The sequence below is a fragment of the Tenrec ecaudatus genome, chromosome 11, assembly GCF_050624435.1.
Source record: "Tenrec ecaudatus isolate mTenEca1 chromosome 11, mTenEca1.hap1, whole genome shotgun sequence".
In the NCBI taxonomy this organism is placed as follows: domain Eukaryota; kingdom Metazoa; phylum Chordata; class Mammalia; order Afrosoricida; family Tenrecidae; genus Tenrec; species Tenrec ecaudatus.
Genome location: NC_134540.1, coordinates 14812076 through 14833120, shown reverse-complemented (window position 1 = coordinate 14833120; position 21045 = coordinate 14812076). Strand labels below are relative to the sequence as shown.

The following is a 21045-nucleotide window of genomic DNA, read 5'->3' as shown; positions in this document are numbered from 1 at the left end:
TTTTCCTGGTAATTGAAGAGCAATACTCCCTTTAATGTCTAAAGTGACAGAAATCTTAAGATTTTTCTCACTTAATAGTAATAGTGCTGCACAGTACACACAACACTTTGCAGGAGTCACTGTAGTTACACAGCACGGTAGATTGATGGTGGGGTATTTAATTGTCCAACACACTCTGGTATCCTTCCTTCCTTTGTATTTTCAAAGAGAGTGTAAAGTAATTTTAAGAATGTTCTTCCTTTATGACCCCACTAGGAGGTATATTAAGGGGCCCCTTTGGTGTGGGGGGGTTGTGCTTTGGGCAGCTAACTTCAAGGTCAGCAGTGTGAAGCCACCAGCCACAGTATGAGGAAAAGATGGAACTTTCCTTCCGGGAAAGAGTTACAGCCCTGGAGACCCTCGGGCAGTTCTAGCCTGTCCTGTAGGAACCCAGATTTTTGTTGTTTAGAGTTCTTAGCTGAGGGGGTGAAAAAACCCAACCTTACTTTAAGAGTTCTTTTGTAATTATACTTTCATTTGTTTTTCTAAGTGATACATTTGCTTTTTCTATTCCATTAGTATCAAATCTCATCCTTCTGATTAGTACATCTCTAATGGTGCATGAAATCGGTGATTTGCATAAATGTCTTCTGGTCTTTTCTATGTAGGGATGAATTATCAGAGGAGATTTTGGTTTTGAGAAACAATGTTGCAGAGCAATGGGACCTCTTCTTAAGATACTTATGCATTTGTTTGACTCTATCCTGCATTGAACCTTTTCTTTGTGTAATAAAGTGAAATATTCCAAACCCCACAACTCAAACCGAACTAAGTCCCATGAGTTGATTCTGGCTCTTAGCGGCCCTGTCGGCCAGAGTGGGACTGCCCCAGTGGCTTGCTGAGGCCCAGTTCGCTATGGATGCAGAGCGCCTGGACGACAAGGGTGTCTCTGTCTGGAGCAGCCCGGTGTGTAGCTCCCCGAAGTGATGTCTGTAGTAGACACCCATTCGTAAATGTATGCCTTAAGATAGCTTTGATGATTTTCATTTTTAAAAAGCCAAGCTCCATGCTTGAGAAGAGATGTCAATCAAATCGTACGTGCATGCAGAGGGTGCTGTGGTTGGTCTGCATGGGGGCTCTTCCTGTTTCTCCACCCGGAAGGCACAGCCGGAGACATCAGACTCGCTGTGTGCTCAGGAGCCCACCTGTGTGTGCCCGTTTTTAGACTGTGGAGTGACGTGGGCAACATCTGAATGTTAGCTCTTTTAGCAAAAATGTTTTCATGCTCCCTGACCTTCCACGGTCCTGGTGAGTTCCATGAAAATGGCTGTCTCCACCAGAGACTGCTGCCCCGTGCAGCTGAGCTCGGGGGCATGGAGAATCACTCCACACAGCTAGTGAGGTGAAGAAGCTTTGTCATCTCCCCGGCCCCATTGTCCCCTCCCTCACAAACACTGTCCGCTGTCGCTCCTGCTCTAGCTCTGGCTCTGGAGAGGGGAGCCCGCTTCCATTCCTGGCCTCCTTGGCATTGTTTGCTTGCGCTCTCTCATAGCCTTTTACTTTCTCTTCCTTCCTCCCTCCGCCCACCTTCCTTCCCTTTCCTCTCTCTCCCCTCCTTGCTCTCCTTCTTTAAGGGACTTGGAAGAGAGTCATTTCCTATGCCTATCTGAAAATTCTAGAAGGCAGGTTGCCAGAAAGTGAATAGTACTAATAAATGCATCTGTCAGCAATTATGTAGAGCTACCTGTCTCCCATTAAAATCCTTTATATTTTACCCCAGTCATTGTATAAAAACTCAGAAAATTCCATTCCTATTGATAGGGCAAAAAACAATAAAAATCCCACAAAAACTCAGAACTTTGGAGTCAGTTCCAACTCGAGTGACCCTGGAGTACAGGAGAACTGCTCCCTGGGGCTTCCCAGGATACAAATAGGGTCTGGACCATCTCCCCTTGTCCCCATGGAGGGCTGACTGGTGGGGACTGCTGGAAACACTGACTTTTGCTTAGCAGCCTGTGTGGGCCCACTGGGCCCCCAGCGCCCCTTGTTGATGGGATCTATCCTTCAGTTGACCATGGCAGCCACAGACCCCAAAGCAATAGGAACATTGACAATGTGATTTTGAAATTCAGATGCCACCGGTCCACAGCATTGTCGCCATCTACACCATTGCTTCATTTCTGGGCGTGTTAATGTAAAGGTCCGTTCACTTCTCTAAGGGCATCACTGTTTAATTCCGATAAAAAAACACATCGTCCCAGCTCATTTTAGTAAATCGCGTTTGTAAGCAATATAGCATATGCCCAAGTCCCAGTGCCGAGAAGCTTCAACTTTCCCAAGCACGAACTCAACATCTGCTGCGTATGTTCCGTTCGACCAGATGCTGCGGCTCTGGGAAAGAGGCAGAAAACACGGGGTCTGTGTTTGTACTGGAATCCAGACTAGACACCGTGCGTGGATCTAGTGCAAGATGTAAAGAAGCACCTATCAGCGTGCTGTGCCCGGTGCTCATTTTGAGGGCTGTAGAGATGAGTGGCATAGTGGTAATGTGTCAGGCTGCTAACTGCAAGGGCAGCAGTTCCACCACCAGCCGTTCGGTGGGAGAAAGAGGTTTTCTATTCCCGTAATAAGTTACAACCTTGGAAACCCACAGGAGCAGTTCTGTCCTGTCCTGTAGGGTCACTGTGAGTCAGCATGGTGACTGGATGGCTTTGATACTGGTTTTGTTAGAGATTGGGTCGAGTTTTGTTAGAAAATACTTCTGGTAATTAATTTTGAGACTGTTTGTCATTTTATACAATTTTTTATTTTGCCCTCTCATCAGCTCACTGCCATTGAGTTGATTCTGACTCAAAGAACAGAAACCCTATAGCAGTGGTTCTCAACCTTCCTAATGCTGTGACCCTTTAATACCATAAAATTATTCTCGTTGCTACTTCATAACTGTAATTTTGCTACTGTTATGTATTGGGCGATTCTCGTGAAAGATTTGTTCGACCCCCAAAGGGGTCATGACCCATAGGTTGAGATCCACTGCTCTATAGGATAGAGTAGAACTGCCCCTGTGGGTTTCTGAGACTAACTCTTTACAGAAGTAGAAAGCTTTATTTTTCTCCCGCTGAGTGACTGGTGGCTTTGAACTGCTGGCCTAGTAAGCTTATAATTAGACAAATATGTTGGTGCTAAGTTAGCATGTGTCTGCTTTTCTGTTCTCTGGTTACTAGAAGAAGAAATACGGTAGAACAGTTTCCAGAGTAGAATTCTTCCATCTGGTCTGAGTCCTTGGCAGCAGAGGAGCGTATTGTCACTGATAACCTGTGCTGAGGGCTGGAGCAGCTGCTTTTGAGATTTAGTGTTGAACTCAATTCTATCAGGCACTGGTGATGCACCACCAAAATGATCTCACTGTATTGATATTTCTGTTCACAACCGGTTACTTGAGCCAAATGTCGTAGGTAATAAATTATTGTTGGTGAGGATTATCTGTGCTAAAATGTTCCCCTTATGATACAATCCCAGGATGTGACACTTAAAGACACTTGCTCAGAGGTGTTGGGTGATTTGTGCAACACATTGGGTCTGTATTTTCGAATGCATGTGATTGATGAAGAAGGGTTGTGCTTTTAAGCAATGTTTAACTTCCAACATGTTTCAATAGGTTCGAATTGAGCAAGTGATAGTGGCTGAACCCGGAGCAGTTTTATTGTATAAAATTTCTAATCTCCTCAAATTTTACCACCATACAATTAGGTAAGTGACATGGCCTGACACACTTGCTAAGTTCCTGTGGTGGTGGTCCCTTTAACTGAGAACCAGTGAAGGCGCCTTGCATTTTCCCCAAGTGCCGGGCTGAGTACAATTTGCAAAACCTCTGTCTCCTATGACGTGTCACACGACGTGCCCCGTACACGTGTGTTCTCTGAGTTCTCACGTTTTCTTTTTCCTTCCCTCTCCAACAAACACACACACACACACACACACACACACACACACACACACACACACACACACCCACCCACCTACCCGAGTTCTCACGTTGATCATGTTGTTGCAGTTTTGCACATACCACGTAGCACCTCTCCACCACCACTTGCTAACCCGCTTCCCTGACCCCCCCACCGTGCTCCCTCCCTCTCTCCCATCCGGCACCTCTCTTGCTGCCCTCTCCCCTCCTTCTCCAGTCTGGACGGGTCGCTCTTCCACTGACTCCTGCGTGACTGTCTGCTGGAGCTTATCCTCACTGTCCTGCTTATACCCTGTCATTGGAGTCCCTGATCCCCCGGCCAACTCTGAGAGCATAGTCATTTCCCGGAACCTTGTGATAGGCCTGTGTTCCCAAGCCTAGAGGAGATGAAGTGTGGGTGTGTTGTGGTTTTGTTTCAGGGCATTTACATGTAATAGCTTGCAATGCAGTGCGTTATATTATATGACATTTTACCCTGTAAGGAGCTCTGGTAGAGTAATGGGAGAAAGACAGGGCTTTCTACTCCTGTAAAGAGTTACAGTCTCAGAACGTCACAAGTCAGTTCTGCCCTGTTCTATAGGGTTGATATGAGTTTGCATCGACTCTATAACAGTGAGTTTGGTTTAGGTTTGGTTGTGTAGTGGGTTTAGCATGAGGCTGTTAACCACAAGGTTGACAGTTCAAACCCACCAAGTGCTCTGTGGGAGAAAGATGGGGCTTTCTGCCCTGGAAATATTTATAACATGGCTTACCAAACTTGTTTGATCCACCAGCCGTTTTTCAAGAAAAAAAGATTACTCAGTACACTCCCACCCCAAGGTAGTTAGACACTGGGATATTAGAGCCCATACTCCAGGATAAGGGGTAAGTAGCTGTTTTTCAAGCCCTCGTGGCGTTTTCCAGTGACCCCCCAGGGGACTGTAGTGCCCACTTTGGGAACCACTAATTCCCAGCTTGGAAACCTGAGTATAGCTCCTCCATCCAGCAGGGCTGCTGTGAATGGATTTCTGGACTTCGGTTCTTCAGAAGAAACTAAAAGCTTACAAAGATGTTGCCCTCTAACCCCGAGCAGTTAGCGCCTTTGCCCTAGTTCTTTGGAGAAGCCCCTGGAGGACTTCCGGAGCGCTGTTTCTCCCCAAGAGTTTGCTGCTTTTGCTCCACAGAGCACCCAGACTCTGCTGCCAGGGAATGCTGTGCTTTGTAAAATCCTGATGTGACTTTCACCTCATGGGTTCTTGGTGCCTGGCGAGGGCAGCCTGACTTTGAAGCTGGCTATATAAAGGGCTGAACACACAGGTTTCTAAGACCTCCGAGTGGATATGTGTTGGGCTGCTAACTGCAGTGTCACCAGTTTAAAACCACCAGCCACTGCTTGGGTTAAAAGTGAGGCTTTCTACTCCTGTAAAGTGTTAAAGCCTTAGAAACCCACAGGGCCAGTTCTGCCTTGTCCTGTAGGGTCACCATGAGTCAGAATTGACGTGCTGGCAGTGAGTTGGTTTTTGGTTGGCAGCAGCTGGGAAAGGAGTGTGCCCTTTGGGACAAGGTGACCCTGTGCCTGAAACTGTCCCGGGCCTGAGTTAAAATCTGCAGTTGAGAGAGCTGCTGGCATACAAGCAGAGCTTTATGAGAGCGGAGGAGTCTGAAACTGCTGTGCTGGGGCCAGAAGGAGGAAGGCTGATGGCAGAGAGGCCCAATGACAGAGAAGCCTGGTGGCAGACCGGAGAGTAGAGAGGCCTAATGGAAAGCAGGGGGTAATGCTAAAAAAGTAGCAGCTGAGAGAGCTGAGCGGGCTGCTATCCTGGCTGTGAGCTGGGCCAGTTGGCAGTGGAACAGCCCAAAGGCAGAGAGCTTTGCTCTGGGAAACTTGAGCAAAGAGCTAAAGTAAAGAGGCCAACAAGGGAGCGACCTGTCCAACAGAGAAGGCAGCCAGCTGGCAGAGAAGCCAAGTTGGTGCACCCACCAAGCAGAGAATGCACTGCCCAGCAGAGAAGCCACAGTGTTGATTGTTGGTTAAGGGCAGGGGCATTAGGATAGAACAGACCTGAAACAGGTTCACCTTACTTTGTAACTGACGTGTGCTCATGGGCTTTATTAGGGAAGTTGGTTGCTTACAGTTCAGGATCAGAAAAGCTAAAGACACAGCTCTTTTTCTAGGACAGGTTTTCCATAGGCAGGCCTTTCTCTGGCCCTTGGCATCTCAACCATGTTGCCCCATGACCTCTGCCCTGCTCAGGCAAAATTGGAAAGTCTTTTTCAGGGCTGCTGATAAATGCTCAGTAGGTACCCACTCTTCCATCAGCTCTAGCCCAAAGGCAGCATGTTTGTGTTTCAGCAAACCTTGCTCCCCCAGTTGAGTGCCCGGAGGCACCCCACTCTGAACCAGCCTCCTGATTAGAGGCACTTAGTTTTACTTACTCTATGGCTGGGAAGCCCACTGCTCTGTCTCTTGCTCTACCTTCTGGTGCTGTGGCTTCCACTTCCCTTCCTCTTTTGGTGTCACTGCTTGCTGTCTCTGGATTGAGGAGGCTCAGTATGTAGGGATCTCGGGGTCCAAAGAACATGCTCCATTCTTTACTCTTCTTTCTTGGTGGTAGTGAGATCCCTTCTGCTTCTGAACGATCTCATTTTGTACCCAGCAGGATGGCAAACTGGGCCAATCCCCACGTTAGAGTTGCAATCGCAGTGAACTTTGCTCGCAGTCACTCACAAATGAGTCGTCATCTTCACAGGACCTTCTCTCCCCCTCTGACTCAGACCCACCAGGAAAAAGTTGTTCCATGGCAGTAACAAAGAACATTGCTAGAAGAACCACTGCAAGTAATTTCAGTGCCTGGCAAATTTTATTCGCTTTCATTACATTTTCTTGCTCTGTTGCTTATGTTTGTATCACCACCCCCCACCCTTCTCCCCCCACCTCACATGGAAGTACTCATTTTCATTATATGTGTTAGAATGCTTTCTAATTTATTTTGACATTAGGTTTACACTATTTTTACTGAAATGCCTTTTTTGTTTTCTATAAAATAAAATTATTATGGCTACCTGTTTAGAAACTTGTTTGTCTCTAGCTATTGTTTTTATCTGTTTTTGTTTTTGCTTTTACTGATAATTTGCTTTATCTGCATGATTTATATAGGAATACACATTCATGGTAATTTTAAAATATACTAAAATATGTGGCATTGGCATTTGCTTTTGTAATTTATCATGTATGGTATAATATCTGTCAATTAACATATTTTTAGCTAGTTGCTTACCAGAATTTATTAATGCTATTGTATTTTAAAAACCTACATAGCAATTTACTTTTTATTCTATGTATAGATAGATTATTGTGACTTCAGAAAGTATGATTTTTAATAGATTACAATCTATTTGTATATCAACAGAAAATGTCTCAATATTTTAAAAGAACTTTTAGTACATGAATTAGAAGGATTAGATGAATAAAATTGGAAAATATTTTATATACGAGGTTGACTTATGTCCTGGCACAAATGGAAACCTCCCGGGATGAGGTATAACAATATCCTGGGATGCGGACTGTAGACCATGCAGTGCAATTGTTTCACAATATCTGCTTTTTCATAATTATTACCATAAACATAGTGTCATTTAGGCAACTGTAAATTTGAGAAACAATGTAAGCAAGCCATTGATATGATTTAACAGTTTTGATTAAAGACTGTCACAGGATTAATAAAATAGAAGTATTTAAATTTCAAATATTTCAGTGTTATAATTGATATAAAATATGTTATTTCAAAATATATGTACAATGAAGACAAATAGTCAGAGTTACTGAAAAGATCAAAGACACAACTTCATTGTGGATTATACTTCATTGTAACGAAAATGGAAAACCTCACAACTAGACCAGCAGACATGATAAACAGAAAAAATGGTGAAAGTTGCTAAGGATCTCATCCTTCCTGGGTTCACATTAATGCTCAGGGAAGCAGCAGTCAGCAAGCCAAGTGATGGGCTGCCCCGGGTGAATCCCGTGCACAAGAAGTGTTAAAAACCAAATGGACTGTGGGAGCCAAAGGTGTGTGTGCCCCAAGCCTTGGTGTTTTCAGTCCCTCACGTGCATGTGAAGGCTGAGCAAACGGATAAGAATCCCACAGAATGGATAGATAGTGTGCTGGCACACAATCCTTAATGTACCATAAGAATGACGGTCAGAAGACTAAGGAGCCCTGCCGCGCAGTGGCTGTGCGTTGGGCTGCCATCTACAAGGTCAGCAGTACGAAACGACGAGCCACTCGCTCCTCGGGAGAAAGACGGGATGGGGCTGTAGAAGCTTGTAAGAAGTTACTGTTTCGGAAACCCGCAGGGGTAGTTCTGCCCTGTCCTGTAGACTCACTATGATTCAGTATTGATTCGATGGTACTTGAGCTTGGTTTGGGGGTTGGGGTTTTTTTGGCTAGAAGAACGAGTAAATCTGTCTTGGAAGATGTACACCCAGAGTAGCTTTTAGGAGCTGGTATGTTGAGACTGCCTTACTAAAAGGATTTTGGACATTTTATCAGAAGGGAAAAAGACTCTGGAGAAGGATGTCTTCTAAGTAGAGGATCAGTGAGAAAGGAGACCTCGGATGAGACGTGTTGATGCAGTGGCTGAAGCAGGGCCATGCTGTGTCGTACTTCGGGTTGCTATGAGTTTGGAACCAGCCAGACAGCACCTAACAGCAACAGCATCGATGAAGTTACTACTTAGAATTAAAGTTTAAAGAATGTCCATTTACTCAAAACGAAATATACAACAAAGGCAGAGTAAAGATAGGCGTTGATAATATTTTGAGTGTCTGTTCTAACCTGCAGTTTTGCTAAAGATTGTGAAATATAAATCATGGTTGTTTGGTTTCATTTGTTTTATCACCTAACTCAAAAGAAAAACCACCAGATTTTTGTATGAACAATAATTGTTTTCAATTTATAGATTGTATTCTTCACCAAGTCTTTGTGGTTATTTTTGTTTGTTTGTTTTTTTAAGCATTTTACTCAAAGAATTGCATTGTTTCAGCCTTTTTTCACTTCGGACTATTTTTGCTTTCAGTGGCATTGTTGGTAACAGTGCAGCCACCTTGCTGACTACCATTGAAGAAATGCATTTGCTAAGCAAAAAAATATTCTTCAATAGCTTGAGTCTTCATGCAAGCAAGTTAATGGACAAGGTATGTTTTAAAAATGTAATTTTTCCACTGTGCGAATGGGACTCATTCACATTTAAAGATGTTGTTTCTGTGTTTTTTCATCGGTGATGATTTTTTCCCCCATTTGATACAATGCTCTTTTGAGTTCCTTCCTCTGAATAACGGAATTCATTGTAGTCTGTGTTCCTAGAATAGTAGAACATTGAGTCATAATTGGAGGCAGATTCCTCAATCTGTAATTCTCTGTCATTTGCTATGACCAAAAATGTGTAACTAAGGCAAACGTCCTATATTTACATGACAACTCAGATGATAGCTAGATTGGAAAACTGGAGTTCCCACGAGATATTTTTTTTAAGCATCTCATATTTTTACCCTTTAATATCCCAGCTTTTGTCTTTATCAAACTTGTACTTTTCTGACTCACATACTGTAATTAATTATTAGAACAGATCAAAAGTACTGAATGTACATATGTGCTTTATGCAATTGATGTATGTATATGTATGGATTGTGATAAGAGTTGTTATGAGCCCCTAATAAAATGTTTTAAAAAAAAAAGCACTGGACACCCCCCCCCCCACACACACACACCCAGGCAGCATCAGAAACCTAGAGTAGTCCTGTGAGTCTCGACCTCAAGGAAGAGGTTAATAGTGATCAAGTCCTTCTTTATTTTTACTTTTACTGAAGATTCAGACTTCGAAGGATATAGTATATGGATAGCTTTTAAAAAATCAGTCTAGCTAATAGTCTGGCTATATTAGAAATTTTGTAATGTAATATAAAACAAAAGCAATTCAATTTAGAGTGCCTGGCAAATCTTTACTTTCCTAAACTTGGAGAACCTTTAATAAAATTTTACTTCCAGACTTTCATGCATAACTCAGATTCTTAAGAAGTTACAATCTTGTGTTTGTAAAACTATAGAATCTGCTTATATATTGTTCTTTTTAAATATATTTCTGTTTGCACAGGGGTGTACTAAAGATTATTTATAATTGGGTATATATGAAGGCAAGTAAAAAAGTATTGCTACTAGGGTGTGTTAGTCTGGGTAGAAACAAATCCACAGAAACTCATATGTATATAAGATAAAGTTTTATATAAAGGGTGAGTATACATTAAGAAAGCATCCCAATCCAGTGCTGTCCAAGCCCATAAGTCCGACACTGATCCACAAAGTCCTCCTCAATCTCAGAAAACACACACGGTGACGCCGACTGCAAGAGGAAATCCGGATCAGTGAGTGTGTAAGGATCTCAGCGCTGGCAGGGGTCTACACAGGCCTGCCCCAGCTTCCAGGGCTGCATCAGGGTAGGTCCATGTGGCTTCTCTTCAGGGATTTCTCGCAGGAAGTGAGCCTTGCCAGCTGAAGCAGGGAACTGACCAAGGCAGCTGCACCCTGGCCCAACCATCAGAGAGCAATAGACCTGAGAACTAGAAAGGGGATGCTCACCGAGCCATTTAGTCCTCCACTCTTCAATTAACCCCACATGTGTTTAGTGGCCAGGTTGGCATGATAAACCTTAACTATCTCACAGGGTTTTAAGGCACTCATGATGGCAGAGTGGCTACGAATTGGGCTACTAACCGAAAGTTGGGCATTTCAAAAGCACTAGCCCCACTCCACAGGAGAAAGATGAGGCTTCCTACTTCTGTAAAGAGTTACCGTCTTGAAAACACTCAGGAACCGTTCTACCCTGTCCTACAGGCTCGCGATGAGTTGGCATTGACAGTTCGTTAGTGAGTTTGAGTTTTTGTACTAGGTTTCTAGTTTGCATATCTATATCTCTGGAGTATATGCATGGGTCTGTTCCAAACGTGTCTGTCATCAGTGGATGGTTGCAGACAAGTTCTCTTAGTAATCTATTCTTTTTAAAGTGGGAGATAATAGGCTTATGGATTTAGATAGGTGAAGAAGCGAATATGCAGAGGCCATTCTAAGTCATTGATGCAAATAGAATATGCTAAAATAAAAGCTACAGAAAACAAACACATTTTCTACTCATGAAAAAAGTCACTGAGCTGGAACCCTCAGGACTTGGTGATTGACTGGAGATGGGTGAGCGGGAAGGGTCTAGGGTAGATTTCTGTTACCATCCTGGGAATCCTTGGTGCTGCTCACAATAATTATCTAGAAGACAGAAGGATAACATCTGTGGATAAAGATTATGGTATTAGTTTTAGACAAGTTGGGTATGAGGTACCTATGAAAGATCATTTAGAATTTATCTTATGTGATAGCAAGCTATACACAATGTTATATATATATATGTATGTGTATGTATATATATGTGTGTGTATGTGTATGTATATAAATATTTTTAAAGATAGTAGAATCCATGTATGTGGATAAGTCACCAAGGATTGTGTTTTCAACATATTTTATAAGAGTTTTGGGAAGCACTGGCATTACAGAAGAGAAATGAAACTCCTGTAGGATACTGACAAGGAATGGCTAAGGAGGTAGGACAGAAGGGAGCAGAGAGTTTTGTTAGATACGTTAGGAGAAAATAACATTCCAGGGAGGAGTAGGGCACGGTTAATACAGACACATGCTACACCGAGAGAGCTCGTAAAATACGGAGATCAAGTTTGGACCAGTGAGGACCGTTTCAGTCATGTAGTGAGCGCAGTACATGTCCACAGAATAAAAACTCAATATAAAAGTAGCGTGTAAAAGTGCATCGGGAAGTCTGCTGCCTGAAGCTGCACAGAGAACAATAAACCAGTTTCCTTTTTTGAATTGTATTTGTCATTTTTATTCTCTTAAAACTCATTCATGTGTTCAGGTACAAAGATTATGTGGCAGGAGCCCTGTGGTGGTGTAGCGTGTTCAGTACTGGACTTCTGACGGCATGGCCAGCAGTTCAAAACCACCAGGCCCTCCCTGAGCGATGATGAGTGAGGCTGTCTGTTCTCCTAAAGATTGACAGCCTCAGACAAACACTGGCCACTTCTACTGTGCTGCCGGGTGCCCATCAGTCAGGGTCGAGTCACGGGCCGTGTGAGATGATTGCTTTCGGGGAGGTTTGTCTACACTAGTCTCTGCAAGGTTTTAATCGCTTATTTGTGTTGAACGCTTCTCATTTCTGACAATAATTTTAAGTTTTCTCCCCTTTATCCATGTTTAAACTTGATAAAAGTTTGTCAGTTTTGCTGAGTTGTTCAACAAATTGCCGGTTGATTTTCCATTTTCCAATTTATCCCAGAAATGTTCTTTCTTCCTATTTATGAATTATTGTCTGCTTCAAAAATTCAAGTGACTCAACTGACAAGCTGTCGGACCAATAAAAATGCAGTTAGCCAGTTTGTCTTAATTGACAGCGCAACTAGGACGCTTATTCTTAAAATAAATCAATTAATTTAAAAGGCAACAACTTTTTCATATTTCATTTTTACCCGCCTAAATTTGTTTTTGTCCATGTTCAGAAATAAGGATCTTATTTATTTTTTCCAAATGATCATCCATATCTGCTGTATTTTCTTCAATGACTAAGTCTCTACCTCTCCCATTTCCTCTGTAAACATGAGAGTGAAAGTCGGAAGACTGGGGGAAATTTTCGTAAATGTGAGGTGTAGCCCTGGCATCTTTCACATAAGACCTTGAACAGAACAGGTTGAAAACAGGAAAGAAAGCAGGTGTAATTTGAACTGGGCACTTAGTCGGAACCAGTTAATGCTCAAGCTTGTAGTAGCGAGTGGGACCCCTCTTGATTTGTTGAGGTCACTAGCTGTTGTGCTTTGGCATTGTTACCATTGGTCACTGTGCCCTGGCCTTTCCCCTTGGTAGCCATGGGCAGGCTTAAGGACCATGTAGCTCATATGGGGTCGCTCATGTAGCCGCATCAGTTTCTAGGGTTACCCTTCTTTCCTCAGATTCTAAAGGTCTGTGTGTTTCTATCTTGTGAGCAGTTTTATTTCTAAAGAGCTGCTTGCTTTATGCAGAAAACACTTAAATCAGTATGCCCTTCGTTAGCAAAGCACCCAGGGAACATTTTTGTTAATTGAATTTTAAGTGGATAGTAAAATTGTTAGGAAGAATAGCTTCTAAAATAAAGATACAGCCAGAGATTAACTCTTCTTTATATGTCCTGTATTATGCTTTTTAAAAGAAATATCTGGCAGTTAATTCTATATCTCATATTTTTAAAAAAGGAAAATTCAAGGACATTATTTTGTTGAAGATGGACCTTTTTCCTAACAAAGCAGTTTTAAGTACTTTAGTATTCAAGTGTGTGTACTGCCTTCCTCATCAGACACTCCTGAAATATTCATAACTGCGAATCGAGCAAAGTATAAAAACAATATGACTATACTGCAAAAGATATAATGCCATCTCTGTGTAAGCTCGACAGGCTTGTTATAAAATTCTCCTCACTGTAGTCTCTCTTCAGTTCTCATTTAAATGGATTTGATATGATATATATAAGCCTCATATATATTCACCATAAATAGAATTGATTTGCCCAATACTTTGAAATGTGACAACTATGCACAGCAATGTAAGAAACAACAATAAAAACAAAAAAACACCTAAAAATGCCCACTAATTAAATTGTGATCTAAATTCCCTGGATATGCTTACTGCTTAGAATTCTTTCACTAAAAGTGTCGCATGGTTTGCAGCAGTGAGGGCATCATCTGGATGGCTGTTAAAAACGAAAACAAACCCCACTGCTAGAGATCCTAGTACATAGAGTTTCTGAGTTCATGAATCTTTACAGGAGCAGATAGCCCTGTCTTTCTCTCATGGAGCACTTGGTGGGTTTGAACCGTCAACCCGTGGACAGTAGTCCTTGTGGATAGTCTCTTAACTGATAGCACCACCAGGACTCTTTAGTCTCTAAATAAATAACTGGATAAATAGATAAATTTTTTTAAAAAGGCAACCAAACTTCCTGCCATCAAGTCAATTCTGACTTACTGCAGCGCTAATAGGACAGAGTAGAACTGACTGTCCCTGTGAGTTTCCAAGACTGGAACTCGATGGGAGTAGAAAGCCCGTCCTTCTCCCATGTTGCAGCTGGTGGTTTCACACTGCGGACCTTTGGGTTAGCACCTACAGCATGACCACGATGCCACCGGGGCTCCTTAACAGATATTAGAATATAGTAACAATATTGATTTTATATGTGTGTGTGTGTGTATAAAACACTAATTTCTGTCCTTTTAAAATCATAGAGTATAATAAATGTAATTTTACCCTTGTTTGAAATTACATCGTAGGCATCTATTAATCTAAAGTTGCCTATATCATTTTTTGTATACAGTAGCTTCTGTCAAATTTATAAGCATGTGTGCACATCTTCCCCCTCATCATCCACAAGGTATAGAACCACTGGTTTGGAAGGTTCAAAGGATATAAGTCACAAGAACTTAAGATGAGCTATAAAATTTTAATATGACAAAAGACTGTGAAAGGTAGGGGGCTTTATTTCAATGTGGAGTAGACCTGGTCTTAGTTTCAGATATTGGGATCCGGAGTGCTTCTAGGGCTTTATGCAGGGCTGTCTGAAGGAAAGTTATTAGCAGCACCGGACCACCTTATATTCTGTAAGGTCTGTACATTGCCTACTCGGTGAAATGTAACTTTTAACAAATTCATATTCAAATAGCACTCTATATCAGTCAAACGTAATTTAGGGTAGCGATGAAACTCATGGCGAGACTCTCACCTCAACCAGCCTTTGTCGAAGCAGAGCACTCGGCAAGCTGTTGTCCCTCTTAATGGGGATCGCCTGGTATCATCCTTTCAGTGGAACGCTGCCATTAAATGTATTTAGATTTTTCTTTATAGATTATAAAATATTTGTTTTTCATATAAGGAAAGGTTAAAAATAATTACTCAGAGGTAACATCTTTTAAAAATTGCATGTATACAAAGACACATGCACATATTGTGTATACTGTTTTATAACCTACATTGAAAAATTACTTTTCTTCCTTTTCTCATATTTTAAAATAAAGATGTATTTAATATTATGCACATAAATATTTTTCCTCCACGAAGAAGCCATTATTTTTATATGGATTATTTGGTTCATTTTCCATATAGTACTAATAATGCCAAAGTACGCCCTGACCCTTCTCCAATGGCTTACTAAGAAGCAAGGTGTTGTTTAGTGCAGTTAGGTAGATTGTTAGATATAGTATGTTGTTGTATGGAGCCCTGGGCTGGGAAAGGATTCAGAGCTCAGTTGGCAACTAAAATTAAAAGGAGCCCAGAATCAATTATGGGAAAGCATACAGGCCACTGCACTTCTGCCTGTGCCATGAGTTAGATTCAACTCGACGGCAACTGGTTATATTACTATACATGTTTATGTCTTAACACACCCCCTTCCTCCCAACACACTCTCTCTTACACACACACACACACACACACACACACACACACACACTCCTTTACAGAAACCTATTAGACAGCAGAACTGCTCCTGAAAGTTTCAAGATTGTGAATCTTTATAGCTGCAGACAGCCTGCCTCGTCTTTCTCCCACAGAGTGGCTCATGGGTGGGAACCACTGACCTTGCTGTTAGTAGCCCCACACTTAACGCACTGCACTTCCAGGATCCCTTCATTTTAACAGTTTAATTATTAAAGCATTTATAACTGGCATGCCCACTGTTCGTGTTCAGAGTCAATACGGTTTTTTCATTAATTACATGCCCATTATAAAAAAGCACTGTGAAAGAGTGGTAAATAACATATATTCCTGAAATTGGAGCCTACTAGATGTTTTCAGTACTTTAACAATATGGTCTTTGGGCATTAAAATCAAAGGTACCTTATTGCTTCTAAGGAAGTATACTCCACCTACTTCTCATCTACCAGCATGGGCAGGTCCCAGCAGTCAGGTCATTATTCAGAAATCAGCATTGTGTGAAAATCGAGGATGACCACATCAGATCACAAAATGGAATGTAATTATATAATTACATAACTACCAAAGTCCACTAATTCATAAAGTGCCCAACCACTAAGCGTCGAGTTGACACAACCTTAGCCGCCATGGCCAGCGTGGTTCTCGCTATGCACCGCAGTGCTTGTCACTGCCAGACATACTTTGTTGCTAAGATGCAAAGTAATTGGGTAGTAGACGTTTTCCTATTGTGATAATGCCCAATTTTGGATAATGTGATAATTCATAAGTGAGGAATAGGTGGATGTTTTAGGCCAGGTTGACTAGAGAAACAAATCCAGTGACATTTACGTATGTATGTATAAGGGAGCTTTGTATCAAGAAGTAATTCAATTTCAAGAAATCATCCCAGTCCAGTCGAATTCAAGTTCATAAATCCAATACTAGTCCGTAAGTCCTCCTTCAGACTCACGCAGCCACATGCAGTGATGCAGAAAGCAGGAAGACCCCAGGCCAGTGGGTCCAAAGCCATGTGGATTCAGTGTTAATGGAAACATCGCGGGGCTCCGGCAGCTCTCAGGGTGACCAGCAAGCAGGAAGGTCAAGGCAGAGAAAGAGGGAGGTTCTCGGGCCTTACTTAGGAGAAGGCAACACCCATCAGACTTGCCCTGATTAACAGATTGAATTCCACCCATGAACTTCTATATATCTTCAAGTTGAAAGGAAATACCTACCACAGTAGAGAGCACCGGTTATATGGGCCTATTGACTTACTCTAACATGCTTGCCGTTAGGGACATGCGTATGTCATAAGATTTCTGGTAATAATATATATGCGTAGAACAGAGCTTACCTGCTTGAACAGCTATTTCCACGCCCTCACTTGAGATACTCAGCATTGCAGCGTGTGTGATAGACTACGCTGTGCCCCAAGTGAAGATAGCGTAGGGTTTAAGGATTGTGGAAGAAATATGGGACAGGTTAAAACAGAGAACAACACAAGAAAGAAGGAGCTGTTTATTTCTAGGGCAAAAGTTCAACTTTTTTATATTTGTAAGATTTCAGTCATTAGCTCAAGTTCTGTCTCAGACAACAGTGATATTACTAATACTTGTTTCTACGGAAACATCTATGGTGCATTTGTAACTCATTGGTACTAACTGATTCTAAGAGAGTGGAGTAGAAATTAATTTGAATTTCCTACAAAGATTAAAGCTTATAAAATATTTAAAGGATTTCTATAAAGTCTTTAAAGCTCTTTTTGATTTTTTTACAAGATATTTAGTTTATAATTGAAATTACATGTTGAATATAAGGAATCCATTTCAGTTCATATATATTTCACACTAGAGTTTCTCACCTAACGTCTTTAGAGCAAACTCCTGGCTGTTATTCTTTGATATTAATAAGAGAGTGAGAAACACACACACACACACACACACACACACACACACACCACACACGTTTGTTCTGGTGTGTGATACTGCCTTTTCCTGTAGTAAAGCTGTTGTTAAGAGTGTTGTCGAGTCTTTCTGATCCATACTTAAAAGATTACAGGGAATGATTTTAGATAGTCTTGTTTTTATATCATGTCTGTATACATGTGTACATAATATGTGCACAGTTAATTAAGTATTAAAACTAAATATATTTGCATTAAATACATACCTAATTTTAAAACAAAAATTCATAGAGAAGACAATTCACATCCTGCCACCTTGAATTAACAGTTGTTGATGGTTTACTCTGCCCCTGTCCTGTATTTAATTTGTTTTTTCTACAGGATGTCAGAAAAATCCTTCTGGATCCTTGAAATGAAATAGCTGGAGTGGGTTGATATATCTTGAGTATTGTGCATCAGAGTTTCTATAATACAGTGTGTGCTATGGTTTTATAGATTTAGTTCTTTGTTTTGGTGAAATGATTTTGAATAATATTTTGAGTACATCTTCTCTTTCATTTGTTAGTTCTCTGCCTCAGGGACACTGGCTAACCCTAGTGAGTTTGTTATTCTCTCACTTACTCATCTCTGTTAATGTGCTTCAGTTAATTCTGTGTCATGATTTGGCATGATGTCTCGGTGTCTTTTTTGATTTGCTATTGTGGGCTCTTCTCCTTGAACTCTTCCCACAGGGTTCTGTAGGAGGAATCAGCAAATGTTCTGTGAGGGGTTAGAGACTCTTGGTGGGTCCTCCCATCTCTCACAGCTACTTAACTCTCACTGTAGTGCACAAGCACCCAGGAAAGCCACCCCGTTGGCCGCCCTGCAGGGCCCTGTAAGGTTTCCAAGGCTGAGCGGATGGTCTGTCATAGCTTTCTGATGCACAGTGCCTGCCAGGTTAGATCAGCTCATTTTCTTATCGGTAACCAAGTACTAGGAACAGCACTACTAGGACTTTGAAAAACCATATCTAAGCGAATGCATGTGGCTGTGCTCCAGTGAAATTTAATTTGCAGAAACTGGTGGCAGGTTAGATTTCGCCCATGTTGTTTACTGACTCTTGTTCTAGAGCACAAATCAAGTATAAGCAATTTTCTTCTGTCTCGTTACTTAACTTATATTTTTGGATTTTTTTTGTATATGTGTGCCATTTACTTTTTTTCTTGATTAGTGCAACCCCCTCCCCATTTTTTCCCACCACTGTAGTATGTTTACATACTTGCCAAGTTGCTTGTTTCTATTTTCTCTTGTCGGAGAGTCCTTTTCTGGGTATTGTATTGCTTGACTCTAATATGGGAAAATGTTTGGTCTCTTCCTACTGTTTCTGAGAACAATTTGTTTTCATCTGAAAGCTCAATTTGAAAACTACGTGTTTGTACCATTTCAGCTCTTCTGACGCTGAGGGAACGAATGGTGAGTCTGAGACCTGAGCTAATGCAGTCCATGGGCTTTAAACGTGTTGTCTCGTTTCTATTTTGTGCAACAGTTGATGTAGGATTGATATGAAATCTCCTTTGAAATTTTTGTAGAAGTTACCAGTGAATCCATCTGGCACTGAAGCTTTTGTTAGTGCGTTTTTTCTTCTTCTTGCAGGGGTGAGCTAGTAATCTGCTATCTCTATCTCATAGGTCACTTACAATTCTCTATTTCTTGGTGTAATCTTAAAAACGTCCATTTTATCTGTGTTTGTCACAGAAATTAACTGAAGCTCTGAAAATTCCAGTAACCTTCCCTAAGACACACAACTAGTAAATGGTACATTTCCAATGTAGTGCTCTTCTGTTAAACACCAGAGCCTAGTATTTTAATGGTATTGCTATACTGCCTCTGTGAAGTGAATTTCAAAATATGCGACCCACAGACCATCCTAGTGAGAATTGCCTGAGACGCTTTTATCGAAAAACGAAGATTGTTAGACCTCTTGCTGAGAAATACGACACCAAAATCTTTCACATATGAGTCTGTGTGTGGCTGGTGTTGCTTAGTTATATCACAGAGGGACAAGTGTTGGTCTATGAATTGCTTTTTTCTTATGACTTGGGCCGAAAACAAATAGAAAAAAATATGTATATCAATTTAAAATATATATTAAGATATAATGCTGCTATATAATGAAAACATATCAAACTCGAATTTTAAAATATAGAATAGTACATTAATTCTGATCCCCAATTTCCCCTTGACTACCTTTTTTGTGAGAGTATAATTCAAATTAAACTTGATAAATTGTAGGTTTTCTCATGTGTAAGCGAATATGTTTGTCTTTGATATGTGTTACTTTGCCATGAACTAATCATTATCTTGAATATTCAAGTGAATATCAGCAATGGGTAAATCATCTTTGTTTTAGGTCGAACTCCCTCCACCTGACCTTGGACCGAGTTCCGCACTAAATCAGACACTCACGCTGCTGCGTGAAGTTTTGGCGTCTCATGATTCTTCTGTGGTGCCGCTAGATGCTCGCCAAGCTGATTTTGTGCAGGTCTGTTGTAAACCGTGGAGCTGTGGTTCTTGCCCTTCTAGTGTCTATTTCATGCACATTCTCCTGGCATTTTGTACTACCCTCGCTTCCTAGGCGGATTTTTCCTTCACACGTGAAATCACTCACGTTAAGTAGTAGTATTCATTGATGCCCACTTTTAAAGCTATTGCGTTGTTGTACCATTTAACCTTTTTCTTACTTGCTCTTTAAAGTTGTTAACCTTCCTAGTTGGGCATTAAAGTGCTATTAACCCAGGGCCCTAAAACTCACTTGGAAATAAGTGATACATTAATTTGTTGTTGTTGTTCATCTATAGGTTTTGTCGTGCGTCTTGGATCCTCTCCTCCAGATGTGTACTGTTTCAGCCAGCAACCTGAGTACAACGGACATGGCTACGTTCATGGTCAATTCACTGTATATGATGAAGACAACATTAGCTTTGTTTGAGTTCACCGACAGGCGTCTTGAAATGCTACAGTTTCAGGTAAATGTTGCTATAAAGTAACTACTAACTATGAGCAGATGGTTTTTTCCCCTCTACATGATAGTTCTCAGCTAAGAATTTTAACCTGATTTCAAATTGCCTTCTCCTTGTAAATCCCTGAAGTAGTCTGATTGAAGGCTAGTTTTACACACATCTGTCTGTCTGTCAGTTTATCTATTCAGGATTTCTGTTCGAGCTTTGGAGATGCCAGAGTACTAATATAATGACTAAGATATTTGCTTTCTGCAAGGAGGAGGAAATGCATCGGGGGCAGGCTAGCACCAACGAAACACACAGCACCCCTCTAGTTCCACAGCCCTTCCTCCCCCACTGTCATGCTCTCAGTCCAGTCTCGCAATCCACTGGACCAGAGTACAGACAGTGGCATAGACAGGAGCTTTCAACATATGCAAGTCAGGAAAGACAAACCCCTCAGGAACAGGAATGGGAGCAACGGTTCCAGGAGGATAGGGGAAGGGAAGGGAGAGGATGGGGGATGGGAGAGCAATGATGGCAAAATAACCCCCTTCAGGGGAAGAGTACCCGGACAGTGGGTGAAGGGACAGAATGGGTGGTTTAGGATATGTATAAATAATAATAACAATGCATAATATATTAAAGGTTCACGGGGATGGCAGGGTGGGAAAGGGAGGGGAAAAGTAGAGGCGCTGA

At 41.5% G+C, this 21045-nt stretch overlaps 1 protein-coding gene across 1 annotated transcript in view; it reads left to right on the top strand.

Annotated features, from left to right (window-relative positions):
• The window catches only part of COG6 (component of oligomeric golgi complex 6), a 75551-nt gene that overhangs the window by 38897 nt on the left and 15609 nt on the right, over positions 1-21045 (top strand). The window contains exons 12-15 of the mRNA XM_075562892.1: positions 3638-3729; positions 9002-9119; positions 19758-19889; positions 20206-20373. Of these exons, the coding sequence (XP_075419007.1) occupies positions 3638-3729; positions 9002-9119; positions 19758-19889; positions 20206-20373 (510 nt within the window). The remainder of the gene's footprint in view (positions 1-3637; positions 3730-9001; positions 9120-19757; positions 19890-20205; positions 20374-21045) is intronic.